Below are 17,256 nucleotides of genomic sequence, written 5' to 3'. Positions count from 1 at the left end.
GTGTAATTGTTTTCATGTCCAAGTGCCTATGCTTTCATGCCCAAGTGCCTATGCATCTTATGGACTGTATGAAATGAATTGAACTGTTGAACTGTGTCTGAAAGACTTTTCACAGAAAGGACCCTTGGAACTACCTCATTGTGGAACTACCTCATTGTGGAACTACCTCATTGTGGATTACTAGGGACCGTGGGCCGCAGACTAAACACCATGTGCCCATAGGGTATCACTCCTTTCAGCGCCTATGGCCAAGGGGGGAATGTTGGTAACTCGCCAGCGCCCCTATAACGATCCCACAATTTCCTTGCGCGCTCCACCCGGATGTGACGTGAAGTGGAACTGCTTTAACTGTATCGAGAGCGCCTCGATTCGTCCTCTCGTGTTCTGACTACTGGAGTGGTCGGACGGACTGTAGGCACGCTCGCCTACAGTGTTGAGACTAACCGCTATTGTCTGAGAACAGCCTGTTCAAATTAGTTTCGGCCGAACTTTTGAACGACCCGCTAAGTTTCAGCGATATAGTGGTTTTGATTCTAAACCTTTGCAAAGTTTAACTACAGTTAAGTAGTTTTCCACGCTAAGAGGCATTCGCGGACAGCTTCGCTCCTCTCAGCTTTTTCTCGTCGACGCATCACCGGAGGTTTCTCCTGAAGCACCGTGGGCCGGCTAGGCCTCCATCTCCCTGCTTCGTTAGCCGCGGTTGGACGCAACGCGCCGCTAACCTCCTCTCCTCGGACTGCGACCCTCAGCGCGGACATCGGAGAAAGAACTTCCATCGCATTGAGTAGGCACTTGGGCAAATTTTTAATTTGTAGCTTATTCAGATGGTTGTTAGGGTCATGTTTAAGCTTTGAGCTATTTAGCATACCCGCTCAGACACGGAAGGTGTTTGTTTGTTTTTATTGTTTGTTTTGGTTCTTTTTTTTTTTCTTTGAACTTGTTAGACAGGGTATCTTGCATGATATCTTTCCTTAACTCCATTGCTAGCTTCCCTATCTGATTAGCAGCGCAGCGACAAGTTTGTTATTTTAAGCTCCGAGGCTAGACCGCTACAAGGCCTAGTTCTCTCCATCCAACACATATACACACTCTCTCACTCTCTCTCTCTCTCTCTCTCTCGCGTTGAGTTCTTTGCCTAGATAGTCTGTTGGAAATTGTTGTTAAGTGCAGTGTTTGGATCCAGCTGTAGCGTGGTCAGATTCTCCTTAGCAACTTATTGCTAGCTACCTCAGGGTGATACGCTAGCTCGTAGGCTTGTGTTCTCGACTAGGCCTGCCGGCGCCATATTTCCCGACGCCATTTTGTTACCTCCCTCATTGAGTTACCTGTGATACGACACCTAGGCACTGACCGCCATTTTGTTTAAGCATTGCCAAAGTGGCTAGTCATTAGCATCTGCCCACAGATACCTACACAAAGCACACATTAGCCACAGAGCTAATCCTTTGTTCTATTTAGCTAACATTCCTTTGTTTTAGCTAACATTCCTTTGTTTTAGCTAACGACAAGCTAGGTCACACACACACACACACACACACACCTCCACACACACGCGCACACACAAGGGATTCTCTTCTTCTCTCTCTTTCCCTCAACTTTATAGTCCAGGTGTAATTGTTCCATTGTTTTGTCTTGTTATTACCTTTGCCGACATTGAATGTATTTTGAGATTATTATTATTAGTGAGTAGTAGACAAATAAAAGCTAATAAAATTGAATTGCATTTTACTTGTTCCTGTTGTTTATTCACAAGGTCAACTATTTAGAACTCCTTTTTCCTTCAGAATTTAGCTTTTGTATACAACTGGGTTTCCCATCTAATACAGAGCTACCATTAATCTTGAATGTAACCATTCACGGTGAGTATTAAGATTAATAATTTAAGATTTTATGAGACTGATCTTTATTTATAAATTGATTAATTTAATTATCAATTATTACATAATTTATAATTTAATTAATCCCAATTCAACCTACACCTCCTTTTTGGTCTTGGGCCTCGGGCAGGCCACAATCGCTGCGGTCTTGTTAATTTGGGGACCCACCTGCCCATGGCCCAAGTGGAACCCCAGATACCGTACTTCCACCTGCCCAATCGCACACTTTTTCGGGTTAGCTGTGAGGCCCGCTCACCTCAGTGACTTTAGAATGGCCCTCAGGTGTTCTAAGTGCCACGGCCAATCGTGCCTGTAGATTATCATGTCGTCCAGATAGGCGGCCATGTAGGCAGCGTGAGGGCGGAGGACCCTGTCCATAAGCCGCTGGAATGTAGTGGTTACCCCAAACAACCTAAAAGGGAGCATGACAAATTGGTGTAAACCAAACAGTGTGGATAAGGCCATTTTCTCTCGGGATAGAGGAGTCAAGGGGATCTGCCAATATCCCTTTGTTAGATCCAGTGTTGAATAAAAGTGAGCAGCGCCTAACCGATCAAGCAACTCATCAATGTGAGGCATTGGGTATGTGTCAAATTTACACACCGCATTGACCTTTCTATAGTCCACACAGAACCGGACAGACCCATCGGTCTTGGGAACCAGGACCACTGGACTGCTCCAGTCGCTGTGGGACTCCTCGAGTCTGCCCATTTTGAGCATGGCCTTGAGTTCGTCCCGAACCACCTTTTTCTTGTGTTCAGGCAAGCGGTAAGGACGGCTATGCACTACCACCCCCGGGGGCATTTCGATGTGGTGTTCAATGAGGTGGGTATGACCAGGAAGGGGCGAGAACACATTGGAAAATTCCTTTTGCAACTTGGCTACCTCCGTGAATTGGGCCGGTGAGAGGTGGTCTCCACAAGGGAACGGAGTGGTCCGAGATGTTATCTTTTTCACCTCCGGCCCCAGCTCCACCTTCTCTGGGACTACTGATGCCAATGCCATGGGGACCCCCTCATTCCAGCATTTTAAAAGGTTGAGGTGGTAGATTTGCAGTGCCCCACCCCTATCCGTTCGCTTCACCTCATAGTCGACATCCCCGACTCGCCATGTGATCTCGAAGGGCCCTTGCCATTTGGCGACTAATTTAGAACTCGACGTGGGCAATAATATGAGCACTTTGTCTCCCGGCATGAACTCTCTAAGGCACATGCCCCTGTCATACAGCTGGCTTTGACATTCTTGTGCCTGCCGCAAATTCTCCTGGGTTAGGTGCATGAGGGTGTGGAGTTTTGCGTGCAGGTCAAGAACATACTGGATTTCATTTTTACTAGGTGAAGGTCCCTCCTCCCAATTTTCCTGTAGCACATCCAGAATGCCACACGGCTTACGCCCATATAATAATTCACAGGAGAAAGCTGTGTGGAGGCTTGCGGGACCTCTTGTACTGCGAATAACAGGGGCTCGAGCCACTTATCCCAATTACGCGCATCTTCACTTAAGAATTTACAGATTATGTTCTTGAGTGTTTGGTTAAATTGCTCCACTAAGCCATCTGTTTGTGGGTGATAGACACTGGTGTGGATAGACTTAATTCCCAGTAACCCATACAGTTCGCACAGTGTGCTTGACATAAACGAGGTGCCTTGGTCTGTCAGGATTTCTTTCAGAATCCCGACCCGGGAGATAAAGTAGAAGAGCGCTTCCGCAATACTGCGTGCTGAGATATTGCAGAGAAGCACTGCTTCTGGATATCGCATTGCAGTCCACTAGAACTAAAATAAAGTGATATCCCTGTGCTGACCGATCTAATGGCCCAATGAGATCCATCCCAATTCACTCAAACGGGGTCTCAATTAGAGGAAGAGGGCGCAATGGCGCTTTTGGAGCGGCCACGGGATTTACTAATTAGCATTCACGGCATGCCGCACACCACAGACGGACATCCCCGCAAATCCCTGGCCAGTAGAACCGGGCCATTATTCAGGCTAGTGTTTTATCTTGCCCCAAGTGTCCAGACATGGGATTAAAGTGAGCCATATGGAATACCAGTTCCCTATGGCTCTTTGGGATTAACAACTGGGTTATTCATTCATTCATTTGAGTGTCCTGCATCATTCGGTACAATCTATCTTTAATAATAGAAAAATAGGGGAAGGTCAGTGCTGCTCTTGGCTGAAGAGTTTGACCATCGATTACTCTCACTTGGTCAAACGCATGCTGCAGAGTCTCGTCTCACGACTGCTCTAACGGGAAATCCCCAAGGGAATCCCCGAGAGAGGGCGGAGGAGTGGGCTGCTCCTCACTCTGATGTGGTGTTGACATAGACAGCTCTGTGACAGCTTCTCCAGTCAATGCCACACCGGGATCTTCCCGTGACCTACTTGTGCAGGACCCACTACGTGTTAAATATTTCATCAGTTTTGTAAACCCCTGCCAATCAGTACCCAAATTCAATGAGTGGGTGAGACGAGGACGAACTGCTGCCTTTACTCGATGCATTTGGCCCCGGAATAGAATATGGACAGACACTCAGGGATAATTGTGAACATCCCCGTGCACACACAACAATTTCATTGCTTGTGCTCTCCCCAATGCCTCACCTTGCACCAGGCGTTGGTGAATTGAGGTCTGATTACAACCGGAATCCACCAAAGCGTGATATGTATCCCCTTGAATACTTACCAGTATGCGATGCGTTCCGGCCCGATCGGGGGCAGTTTCTTGCATGGCAGGGATCTGGATTACAGCTCCCACCTCCCTTGCGGAGCTCTGACTCTGGAGATGCTCCGATTCCCCACCGCACCAGCACACCGGCCCAGGCTTTCCTTCTGCACTGGTGTTATGGGTGTCACTCACCTGAGGGGGAGACAACACAGACACGGACAAGGGAGATGGGAGGACACCACAAGTGCGATGGGCCAGCTGGGGAGGAGCTAGCCACCACCTCCGTAGCAGAGGAACGGGATGGAGAGGGGATGTGAGAGAGAGAGAGAGAGAGAGAGAGAGAGAGAGAGAAAAGAAGCGAGGGGAGATGCCTCGTCTGCCTGCCGTTGGAGCCGCCTCCAGATGGTCCGTCGCCAGCTGGATGGCTCATTCCAGCGACACCGGGCGATGACACTGGACCCATTCCACCGTTCCTTCCGGAAGTCAAGAAATAAACTGTTCCAGTGCCACCAGATTGATGATCTCGTCTGTGTTGCGGTCTTCCACCCTCAGCCACCGCCGGTAGGCATCCTGGAGTTGCTGGCCGAATGCAAACGGCCGGCCGACCTCCTCCAATGCCAATGTCCGGGAGTGCTGGCGATGTTGCTCTGGGGAGTGGCCGAGCCGCTGCAGGATGGCTTTCCTCAGGTCAGCATGCACCAGTCAGCTATCAGCAGGGAGCTGCTGCACTGCAAGCTGTGCCTCGCCAGTCAGGAGTGGGAGGAGGTGCACTACTCCAGCGGCCACCCCCATGCCTCGGCTGCTTGCTCGAAGAGGGCGAGAAACGCTTCTGGATCATCCTGCGGTCCCATCTTCATGAGGATGCAGGCAGCAGTGGCCGATGCCCCTGCTGACACGAGCAGGTTCTGGAACGCCTGGCGATCTTCCCTGCTGGGCCAGCATCGAAGCGTTGCTCCTGTTCCTTTCAGTGGGTGATCAGCGCTTGATGCTGGTTCCGCTGGGCAGTAGTGAGGCCAAGGATGAGCTCTTCGAATGGGGAGGACTCCATGGGGTGGTTCCCTTCTGTGCGCCCAGATTTTGGCACCACTGTAACAGTTCCTGATGTGGGTGGAGCACAGAAGCACGGCGGGCAAGAGTTGATGTTTACACAAACACTTTATTTTAGCTTTTCAGCTTGTTTTCACCCACTCACTCACTCACTCACTCACTCACTCACTCACTCACTCACTCACTCACTCACACATGCGTTGTGGTCGGGGAGAGAGCCCCTTTTCTCTGCTCTCTCTCTCCTTTTATGCTCCCTCCCTGTAACCACACACACACACTAATTAACAGCAGGTGGAATGACTTAGACACTTACCTTCCCCGACCCTGCCCTCCATTCACAGACTGCTGTTTGGCCACGCCCCCACTGCCACAGGGAGTTACTGTTCAAACTGTTCAAAGTTGATTTCCAGGAACAGCATGTCCTCAAGTGTGTTATTCATCAATGCATTTTCAATGTTTTAAATGTGTGGATCTCTGTAATTTGCAACACAGGCAGTCACACAACACAGGTAATCACATGAGGCAGGTCACATGAAAAACAGGAAGTTTTTTATATCTAGGATCGATAAGTTTGGTTGACGAGCCTCTTACACTCTCTTGGTGCTGCCACTGCGTCGTCTTCTTCTTTTTAGTTTTTTGGTGGTTGGCAAACCAACTTTAAGGTGCAATCCCGCCACTGACTGGACTGGAGTGTGGAACAAGAGATTTTGGGGAAAAGAAAAAAAAAACCTGTATTCTTTTTCGCGATTTCTCTTTCTTTTAAATACTTGATATCAAAGTGATCAATCTGACTTGCTGATTTTCAACCATGTCTCCCGTCTACAAATTATGTTTGGTTTCTTTCTGAAGTTGTCAATATATTTCTTAAACTCTTGAACATTTGCAATCAAGCATCTTGCATTTGTTTACAGTACAATTAGCACCATTAATTGGATCCAGACCTTGTCTGAAAAGAGTATGCATCTTCACTTAGATTCTCTCTGTCTCCCAAAGCAGTCCTTTTACACCTTGATATTTCTCAGCTGACTTCACTATTAAGCCCTGTTATGACCTGGCGACATGTCCAGGGTGTTCCCCGCCTTTCGCCCGTAGTCAGCTGGGATAGGCTCCAGCTTGCCTGCGACCCTGTAGAACAGGATAAAGTGGCTAGAGATAATGAGATGAGATGAGAGAATTCACAATTATTTTAATCCTCTCAGTTCAGCTCTGTGCCTGGGCTGATCAATTGATCATCTCTACCATAAGGAGGACAAGATCACTTTGATTTACAAGTAGAGTTTTTTTCATTTCACTTATCACAACCTTCACATTGTTAACATCATTACTTCTGATGTCGTTTTGCTTCATTACTTGAGGTGTGCATCAGGAGGGGAATCAGCTCTAATAAAGTCACAGGAGCATGTGGTCAGACATGAAGCTTGTGGGAGCTACAAAAGACCAGAAACATGAATATGGCAGTGTATTGGGAGCTAATGTGATGCTGCGTGACACTTTTCTGCTTCATCCTTGTTCACATCACTGTGGTTTAAATGAATAATGTGCTTATACTGTGGGAAAAAGAACCAACGGTGTTTGTGAGAAAATATGATAAAACAAAAATAAATGCAGATGTGGGCAGGACAGGAATTTATGTCCTCAAGCACAGAAAATAATTATCGCCCTAAATGTAGTATCTAATCCTTGTTGTGAGTTTCTCTATATGTATAATTCCCTCTATTATTGATTTATAAATAATCGAAGTTGGTAAAGAGCTTTCTGTCTTTGAAAAGATTTGTTCCATTTAAAAGCCACACATTTTCCAAAAGATGAATCTCCTCCTCATGATTTTAATAAATTTGAAATCCGTTCTCCTCCCATCATCGGCAGATAAGCAAATACAAGCATCAGGACTGGATATTGCTCTATTTATGTGGTGTGATGATCTCTGTTAAACTTTGAAGAACAGAGAAGACCCCAGTACAAACAACACACACCATGTTCTCTCCATCTCTACTGCTACTGCTGGCAGCTGCTTCCTGTGAATGCTTTATCAAATTCATTCATTGACTACAATAACAATAAATGTGCAGCGTATATTGTGTGAGATATCACCATGTGTTTTCCTCCACAGATGTGCATGGTGAGGAACTGACTCAGCCTGCTTCCATGACAGTCCAGCCAGGCCAGAGTCTCTCCATCCACAGCAAGGTTTCATAGTCAGTCACGAGCAAAGGTATGTCATGGATGCGACAACCTGCAGGAAAAACTCTGGAGTGGATTGGACACATCTATAGTGGTGGGAGTACACATTCCAATGAGAAACTAAAAACTAAGTTCAGCATCTCCAGAGACACTGCGACTAAGACAATAACAATTCGAGGACAGAATCTGCAGACTGAAGACACAGCTGTGTATTATTGTGCTCGCTCTCCACAGTGAGACAAATAAACAACATCCCTGTACAAAAACACCTCATGCAGTGTCCAGTGTAACAGAATGTCTTCATGGGGTTGCCTTGGGCTGAATTCCCCTTGAGCAAGGTGCCTAACCCCTAACTGCTCCCCATGCACTGTAGGATGGCTGCCCACTGCTCTGGGTGTGTGTGCATGTGTTCAGTGCTTCAGATGGGTTAAATGGAGAGGATGAATTTCACTGTGCTTGAGTGTGCATGTGACAAATAAAGGCTTCTTCTTCTTCTGTTGAAAATGTCTTGTAGATCTAAGTCAAACTAAAAAATAAATAATCCCACAAATTACAACAAAGTTCCATGTTAATTATTTTTCCAGTAGTTTGGAGCATAGATTTTAAACCCCTGTGTGACATCTCCATTATTGCTTCACATTCTGCACACTATTATAATCACATCACTAACAAGAACTTGTTGTACTGTAGTATCATTCAGCAGCAATAATCACCTCAACCAATTAGAGTTTGTATATCATGTGTGAGAAAGTGTGAGAGCATTTTGTCATGACTTTGAAGAGTAGTAGAATTTTTCCACAATCATGATCCCAATATCCTCAAGCATTGATAATCATGATCATTTTAAATTCAGCATTTAATCCTGATTGCCTATTTCACTGATCCTTGAATATTTGATTGAAAATTATAGTACATGATATAGAGGCTTCTGTTCCATTAAAAGCCACACATTCTCCATCAGATGAATCTCCTCCCCGTGTTTTAAATCAATTTATGTGGAGCATCCATGATATAAGTGTCTGTGTAAATTATTTAGAAATGAAAACATATTAGAACAAGCACTGTTCTGTAAACCTTGAAGCTGAAACTACTGTCAGAGCCGGTGTTCTAGAAATATAAGGGTCTGCAACATCGTGCCCACCATACAGATCAGGAAGTTCCACAAGCAAAAGCCCTGGATAAACAGTCAGGTATGATGCATGTTGCATGCTCACTCTCTTGCATTTAGATCAGGCAATGAAATGGAGTACAAAGCGGCAAAGTATGGACTGAGGAAAGCCATTACAGTGGCCAAGAAGCAGTACAGAGAGAAGCTGGACAGCTTCTATTCTACTGCCGACCCTGGGCGGATGTGGCAAGGCCTGCAGCACTTCACAGATTTCAGGACCAGCACCATCAGCTACACAAAAAGCCTGCCAGATGACCTCAACACTTTCTACACCCGCTTTGAGACCTCCAGCTACAGCACAGAGAGGAGGCACACACACCTGCACCAACCAACGCCCCACCACCACCACCATCAACAGTCTCCCATCAACAGTCTCATCAGGCCAGGTACACAAAGCTCTGAGGAAGATCAACCTCAGGAAGGCAGCAGGACCAGACAACATCCCTGGGCGGTCCCTCAGAGTATGTGCCAATGAGCTGGCTGATGTTTTCACTGCTATCTTCAACCTTTCCCTCAGCCAGAGCACTGTTCCCTCCTGCTTCCAGACCACAACCACTGTCCCTCTTCCCAAGAAGAGCCCACCCACCTGCCTGAATGATTTCAGGCTGATTGCACTCACTCTATTCATCTCAAAGTGCTTTGAGAGAGTGGTACTGGCCCACATTCAAACCAGTATACCGGACCCCCTGCAGTATGCCTACAGGCCCAACAGGTCTAGCTCCGATGCCATCGCTGCTGCCCTCCATTATACTCTCTCCCACCTGGAAAACAAAGACTCCTACATCAGAAGACTCTTTGTTGACTACAGCTCTGCCTTCAACAGGGTCATCCCCCACAAACTCACCCATAAACTGTCCACACTTGGTTTGCACCCCACCCTCAGTGACTGGCTCTGAGGTAAATAAGGGGAAAAAAAGGTAAATACATTACCTTTATTTTGTAATATACTGTTTTTTGTTTTTATTTTGCACTATATTGCCTTTACTTTCTATGATTACTTCCATCTATATATTGTTGTAATTTGGCACTCATGGTGGACGGCAAACTAAGAATTTCACTGTGCAAGAGGACATGTTCCTGACTGTGCATATGACAATAAACACTTTGAAACACTTTGAAACTTGAATCAGTTGGTCACAGAGATACACAAGTGTTTAGTTTTAAAACCCAAGTCTTCAAGGTCATGTGATGCATTTGATGCAAATCCTTCACTGATGTCTCTTATATGAGGTTGGTGAGTGTGAGTGTGTGTGTGTGTGGTGAGGAGGAGAGCAGCTGAACAGTTTCATTCACTTCAGTTTTATCCCGAACAATGATGCTCTCATCAGTGCTGCTGCTGCTCACAGCTGCATTCTGTAAGTCTCCATGTTGGCTGAATGAGTTTAGATTTCATACCTGGTTGGGCAAATGATTTGATGATGTTTTATTGTTGTTATTCTCAGGTGGTGTTGGTGCTGTGGAGCTCACTCAGTCAGCCTCTGTGCTCGTGAAACCTGGAGAGTCGTTCTCCATCTCTTGTAAGACCTCAGAGTCGAGCTATTGTATTCACTGGATACGACAACCTGCTGGGAAAGCTCTGGAATGGCTCGGATATCTGTGTAGTGGTGGTAGCACTAATCTCAAAGATACAGTGAAGAGCAAGATCAGTTTCAGCCAGGACACATCCAGCAGAACAGTTTATTTAAGAGGACAAAACTCTCAGACTGAGGACACGACTGTGTATTACTGCACCAGACACACAGCACTACAGACTCCCTGCAGTCCTGTACAAAAACATCCCTGTTCATTTTCATCTCCCTGCAGTCCACTTGTCCCCAGGGACGCCTGATATAAATGAGCTCCGAGGGTTCAGACCCCTCTGTATTTCAAAGAAAAAGGGAAATCAACCTCATGTTTCATCTTTGGCCTCAACATGAAATTATTTCTTGTCCTGAGCGGGATATACAGTTAATTCATCATGAATAATCTGTCAATCCATTCCATTCCATTCCATAGTTAATGTGAAGGAGGTGAAGTGTAACTGCAGCATTCAGACTCTCCAAAGGCCAGGTGATATGAACATCACAGTTTATGATTTAAACATAATGTCTGTTTTTGTACATTGAAAGTTTGACTTTAACAGCTTTAATGATGATCATATTCCAGTTCTCTAAACTGCTCTGATCAGTTGGAGGTAAATCTCCTTGTCTACAGATATGATGGAGCTGAGAATTGTGCCTCTTGTTGCCTGGAAAGTATGTTCACTTCACACAGTGCACAAAGACAAAATAATCTCACAAATTTAGCTCTTTAAATTCATGCTCTGATCAACACCAGAATGATTTGGGTTCAGGAGTCCACAAGACAACAAATAACGTTACTCATTAGTTGAGAACCAGCACCATTAGAATGAGAGGTTCAGTGATGTACTGCTCTTCTGGATCGATAAATGAAACTTCAAGATTTGACATTGCCATCTGTGGCAGCGGGGGCGTGGTCAAGCATCGGTCTGTGACAGGAGGGTGGAGCCGGGGAAGGTGAGTGGCAGATTCGCTACACCTGACGGTAATTAACCTGTGTTTTGTGTGTGTTTTCCCAGTAAACCGCTCCCTATTTTAAGAGGCTGAGAGAGAGCAGAGGGAGCGCGACCCGGGAGTGGAGGCTGAGAGTGTGTCTGTGTGCTGCGAGTTCGTTTAGACTGAAAAGTTTATGAATAAAACACGCTGTTACTCCCTCCAAACGTTGTCCTGCCGTCCTCTGTGCTCCACCCACGCATTGTCCGCGCTACAGTGGTGCCGAAACCCGGGAAAAGGTGGAGCACCAGTGCTACAGCTCCATGGAATCCTCCCCGTTCGCGGACTTGGTCCACGCCCTCGCCACGGCTCAGCAGAGCCAGCACCAGGCACTCGTCACGCTCCGAACGGAGCAGGAGCGCCGCTTCGAAGCCCTGGTGCTGGCTCAACAGGAAGATCGAGAGGCGTTCCGGCGGCTCCTCGCGTCGGCGGGATCCACCAGCGCCCCGGCCGCGGGCCCGTCTCCCCTCACTGTGACCAAGATGGGCCCGCAGGACGACCCCGAGGCTTTCATCACCTTGTTCGAGCAGGTCGCCGAAGCCTCGGGGTGGCCGATGGAGCAGCGCGCGGCGCGCCTCCTCCCCCTCCTGACTGGAGAGGCGCAGCTGGCCGCATTACAGCTCCCCGCCGACCGCCGGCTGGCCTACGCTGACCTTCGCCGGGCCGTCCTCCAGCGCGTGGGGCGCACGCCGGAGCAGCAGCGCCAGCGCTTCCGCGCGCTGCGGATGGAGGAAGCCGGCAGCCCGTTCGCGTTTCGCCAGCAGCTCCGGGACGCCTGCTGGCGGTGGCTGAGGGCCGAAGATCGCGACGCCGAGGGAATCATCGACCAGGTGGCGCTGGAACAGTTCGTTGCCCGCTTACCAGCCGGAACCGCGGAGTGGGTCCAGTGCCACCGCCCGGCGTCGCTGGATCAGGCCGTAGGACTGGCGGAGGATCATCTGGCGGCTGTACCGGCGGCAGGACAACGGATGACATCGTCTTCTGTCTCCTCTTCTCTCTCTCTGTCTTCCCCCCCTCTCTCTCTGTCTTCCCCCCCTCCTCCCGTGTCCCGTCCTCGCCCCATTCCCCCACCACGGAGGCGGGGGCCGGCCCCACCCCAGCCGGCCCGCCGCACCCGTGGTGCCCTCCCGTTTCTCCCTTCTGTGTCTGTCTCTCCCCCCCCTCAGGTGAGTGAGCCCCAGAACACAGTTGCAGAGGGGAGGCCCGGGCCGGTTTGCTGGCGCTGCGGGGAACCGGGCCACCTGCAGCAACAATGTGCAGCGATGGAGGTGGGGGCGGTGGTGCGGATCCCCGACGCGCCAGAGGCTGCCCTCGATCGGGCCGGAGCGTATCGCATACCGGTAAGTGTACAAGGGGCTACATATCAGGCGTTGGTGGATTCAGGCTGCAATCAGACCTCAATCCGCCAAAGCCTGGTGCAAGACGAGGCATTGGGGGGAGCACAAGGGGTGAAGGTGTTGTGTGTGCACGGGGATATTCACAGCTACCCGTTGGTGTCAGTCCACATATATTTTAGAGGGGAAAAATCCATAGTGAAGGCGGCGGTTAATCCTCGCCTTACCCACTCTTTGATCTTGGGGACCGATTGGCCGGGATTTCGGGGTTTAATGGCACGCCTAGTAAAGAGTGGGTCCTGCCGGTTGACGGGGGGGGGTCCCGGTGTCGCTTTGGCTGGAGCGGCGGTCGCAGAGCCATCTACGTCACCTCCGCGACAGGGGGAGGAGCCGCCGGCCCCTCCTCTTTCTATTGGGGAATCCCTCGTGGATTTCCCACTGGAACAATCGCGAGACGAGACTCTGCGACACGCGTTTGACCAAGTGAGAGTAATCGATGGTCAAACGCTCCAGCCGAACGCCACCCCGTCCTTCCCCTATTTTTCCATTTTGAAGGATAGATTATATCGAGTGACGCAGGACACTCAGACGAAAGAGCGAGTCACCCAGTTATTAATTCCAAAGAGCCGCCGGGAATTGGTATTCCAGGCGGCCCACTTTAATCCCATGGCTGGACACCTCGGGCAGGATAAGACACTCGCCCGGATAATGGCCCGATTCTATTGGCCGGGGATTCGCGGCGACGTCCGTAAGTGGTGTACGGCGTGCCGCGAATGCCAGTTAGTAAATCCAGCGGCCATTCCAAAAGCGCCCTTGCGCCCCCTACCATTAATCGAGACCCCGTTCGAAAGAATTGGGATGGATCTCGTTGGGCCATTAGATCGGTCAACACGAGGGTACCGCTTTATATTAGTCCTGGTGGACTATGCAACGCGATACCCGGAAGCGGTGCCTCTTCGCAATATCTCAGCACGCAGTATTGCAGAGGCCCTCTTCCACGTCATCTCCCGGGTTGGAATCCCGAAAGAGATTCTGACTGACCAAGGCACCTCGTTTATGTCACGAACACTGAGCGAACTGTATGGGCTACTAGGTATTAAGCCGATCCGCACCAGCGTTTATCACCCACAGACGGACGGTTTAGTTGAACGGTTCAATCGCACCCTCAAGAATATTATTAAAAAATTCGTAAGTGAGGACGCACGTAACTGGGATAAGTGGCTCGAACCCTTGTTGTTTGCAGTGCGAGAGGTTCCCCAAGCCTCCACGGGGTTTTCCCCGTTTGAATTATTATACGGGCGTAAGCCGCGCGGCATCTTAGATGTACTGCGGGAAAATTGGGAGGAGGGACCTTCACAGAGCAAAAACGAAATTCAGTACGTTATGGATCTGCGCGCAAAACTCCACACGCTCACCCACCTAACTCAGGAGAATTTGCGGCAGGCCCAGGAACGGCAAGTCCGCCTGTACAACAAGGGCACGCGCCTTAGAGAGTTCACTCCGGGAGAGAAGGTACTCGTCCTGTTGCCCACATCGAGCTCCAAATTAATCGCCAAGTGGCAAGGACCCTTTGAGGTCACACGGCGAGTCGGGGACGTCGACTACGAGGTTAGGCGAACGGACAGGGAGGGGGCGCTACAGATCTACCACCTCAATCTGCTGAAACTCTGGAATGAGGAGGTCCCCGTGGCGTTGGTGTCGGTAGTTCCGGAGAAGGCGGAGCTGGGGCCGGAGGTCCCCAAAGGGTCATTGGCATCACGTACCTCTCCGGTCCCCTGTGGAGACCACCTCTCCCCGACCCAACTCGCGGAGGTCGCCCAGTTGCAGGCCGAGTTTTCGGATGTGTTCTCGCCCCTGCCCGGTCGCACGAACCTCATAGAACACCACATAGAGACGCCCCCGGGGGTGGTAGTGCGTAGCCGCCCTTATAGACTACCCGAACACAAAAAAAAGGTGGTTCGGGAAGAACTTCAGGCCATGCTCGAAATGGGCATCGTCGAGGAGTCCCACAGTGACTGGAGCAGCCCAGTGGTCTTGGTTCCCAAGGCCGACGGGTCGGTCCGGTTCTGTGTGGACTATAGAAAAGTCAACGCGGTGTCTAAATTCGACGCATACCCAATGCCTCGTATTGATGAGCTGCTCGATCGACTAGGCACGGCTCGCTTTTACTCGACACTGGATTTGACGAAGGGATATTGGCAGATCCCCTTGACTCCATTATCCCGAGAGAAAACGGCCTTTTCCACACCGTTCGGCTTACACCAGTTCGTCACACTTCCGTTTGGGCTGTTTGGGGCGCCCGCTACGTTTCAGCGGCTGATGGACCGAGTCCTCCGGCCGCACGCCACCTATGCGGCCGCGTACCTAGACGACATCATCATTTATAGCAATGACTGGCAGCGGCACCTGCAACACCTGAGGGCCGTCCTTAGGTCGCTGAGGCGGGCGGGACTCACTGCCAACCCGAAGAAGTGTGCGATTGGGCGGGTGGAAGTACGGTATCTGGGCTTCCACTTGGGCAACGGGCAGGTGCGTCCCCAAATTAATAAGACTGCAGCGATTGCGGCCTGCCCGAGGCCCAAGACCAAAAAGGGGGTGAGACAGTTCCTGGGGCTGGCTGGCTACTATCGTAGGTTTATACCTAATTATTCGGACGTCACCAGCCCGCTGACTGACCTCACTAAAAAGGGGGCACCAGATCCGGTCCAGTGGACGGAGCAGTGCCAGCGGGCTTTCTCTGAGGTAAAGGCTGCACTGTGTGGGGGGCCACTCTTACACTCCCCTGACTTCTCTCTCCCTTTTTTGTTGCAGACGGATGCGTCGGACAGGGGGCTGGGGGCCGTTTTGTCCCAGCAGGTGGAGGGGGAGGACCGCCCAGTCCTATACATCAGCCGCAAGCTGTCAGTGCGTGAGGGGCGCTACAGCACCATTGAGAAGGAGTGCCTGGCGATCAAGTGGGCGGTCCTCGCCCTCCGTTACTACCTGCTGGGGCGCTCTTTCACCCTCTGTTCGGACCACGCGCCCCTCCAGTGGCTCCACCGCATGAAGGATGCCAACGCGCGGATCACCCGTTGGTATCTGGCACTCCAACCCTTCAACTTCAAGGTGGTCCACAGGCCGGGGGCGCAGATGGTCGTGGCGGACTTCCTCTCCCGTCAAGGGGGGGGGGGAGTCGGCTGCGGGCCGGACGGGCGCCCGGCCTGAGTCGGGCGGTGGGGGTATGTGGCAGCGGGGGCGTGGTCAAGCATCGGTCTGTGACAGGAGGGTGGAGCCGGGGAAGGTGAGTGGCAGATTCGCTACACCTGACGGTAATTAACCTGTGTTTTGTGTGTGTTTTCCCAGTAAACCGCTCCCTATTTTAAGAGGCTGAGAGAGAGCAGAGGGAGCGCGACCCGGGAGTGGAGGCTGAGAGTGTGTCTGTGTGCTGCGAGTTCGTTTAGACTGAAAAGTTTATGAATAAAACACGCTGTTACTCCCTCCAAACGTTGTCCTGCCGTCCTCTGTGCTCCACCCACGCATTGTCCGCGCTACACCATCATAAACATTAAAAATCATAAACTAGGATCTTCATACACATGAGATTGATCTCTGTCTTCATGCAATTCTGAACAGGGCTGATAATGATATAAAAGCTTGTTTTTCTCATTATTATTATTATTATTATTATTATTATTTTGATGTATTATGGCAAAAATTCAGTTTATTTTTCATGACAACCAAAATAAGAAGGGAGAATTGCATCATTTATTTATTTATGAACCATTATTTTAAACAAAAAAAAATCTTACTCATAATAATCATAAATTAATTATTTCCCACATTAAATTGATGTTAAATTGAGACATGTGATTTGACTGTGATGAACATCTGCAGAGCTGCACTCAACACAGCTCCTCTGTCATGTTTATGCAAATCTCCATCTCCTCTTGTAATATTAGCACCGTGCTTATCTCGAGAGGAAGCGGTTCTCATTCGTCCTCCTTCAACACGAACATGTTTGCTTCAGCTCCACTGCTGCTGCTGGCTCTCGCCCCCTGTGAGTGTTTGGATCGAAGCTTTATGAGTTCATCTGATCCTTTCAGTTCAACATGTCAACCTTTTCTTTTTCTCTTTTCATAGATGTGTTCTGTGCTACTGAGCTCATCCAGCCAGACTCAGTGGTGATAAAGCCAGGAGAGACTTTAACCCTCACCTGTAGAGTGTCTGGAGCTTCGATCACTGACAGCAGCAGCCACTATGGAACAGCTTGGATTCGACAACCTGAAGGAAAACCTTTGGAATGGATCAACGCCATTTATTATAATGGGAACATTGAAAAGAAAGATTCACTGAAAGACAAGTTTGTTGTTTCTCGAGACACTTCCAGTAACACTGTGACCTTACAGGGACAGAACATGCAAAGTGAAGACACAGCTGTGTATTACTGCGCT

At 49.5% G+C, this 17,256-nt stretch overlaps 2 gene segments (V, D, J or C); both read left to right on the top strand.

Moving 5' to 3' along the window:
- Positions 1-10,207: 10,207 nt before the first annotated feature.
- On the top strand, positions 10,208-10,768 carry LOC132869425 (Ig heavy chain V region 914-like). The segment is given in 2 exon segments: positions 10,208-10,295; positions 10,383-10,768. Coding segments are annotated over 2 exon segments (429 nt in total).
- A 6,051-nt stretch (positions 10,769-16,819) lies between these two features.
- On the top strand, positions 16,820-17,256 carry LOC132868346 (immunoglobulin heavy variable 4-39-like; the record flags this gene model as incomplete). The annotated part of the segment is given in 2 exon segments: positions 16,820-16,862; positions 16,946-17,256. Coding segments are annotated over 2 exon segments (354 nt in total), but the record flags the coding sequence as incomplete, so codon positions are not given.

This window comes from Neoarius graeffei, chromosome 20 (assembly GCF_027579695.1).
Source record: "Neoarius graeffei isolate fNeoGra1 chromosome 20, fNeoGra1.pri, whole genome shotgun sequence".
Classification (NCBI taxonomy): Eukaryota; Metazoa; Chordata; class Actinopteri; order Siluriformes; family Ariidae; genus Neoarius; species Neoarius graeffei.
The sequence above is the reverse complement of the archived record's forward strand: the minus strand, read 5'-3'. Positions and strand labels throughout refer to the sequence as shown.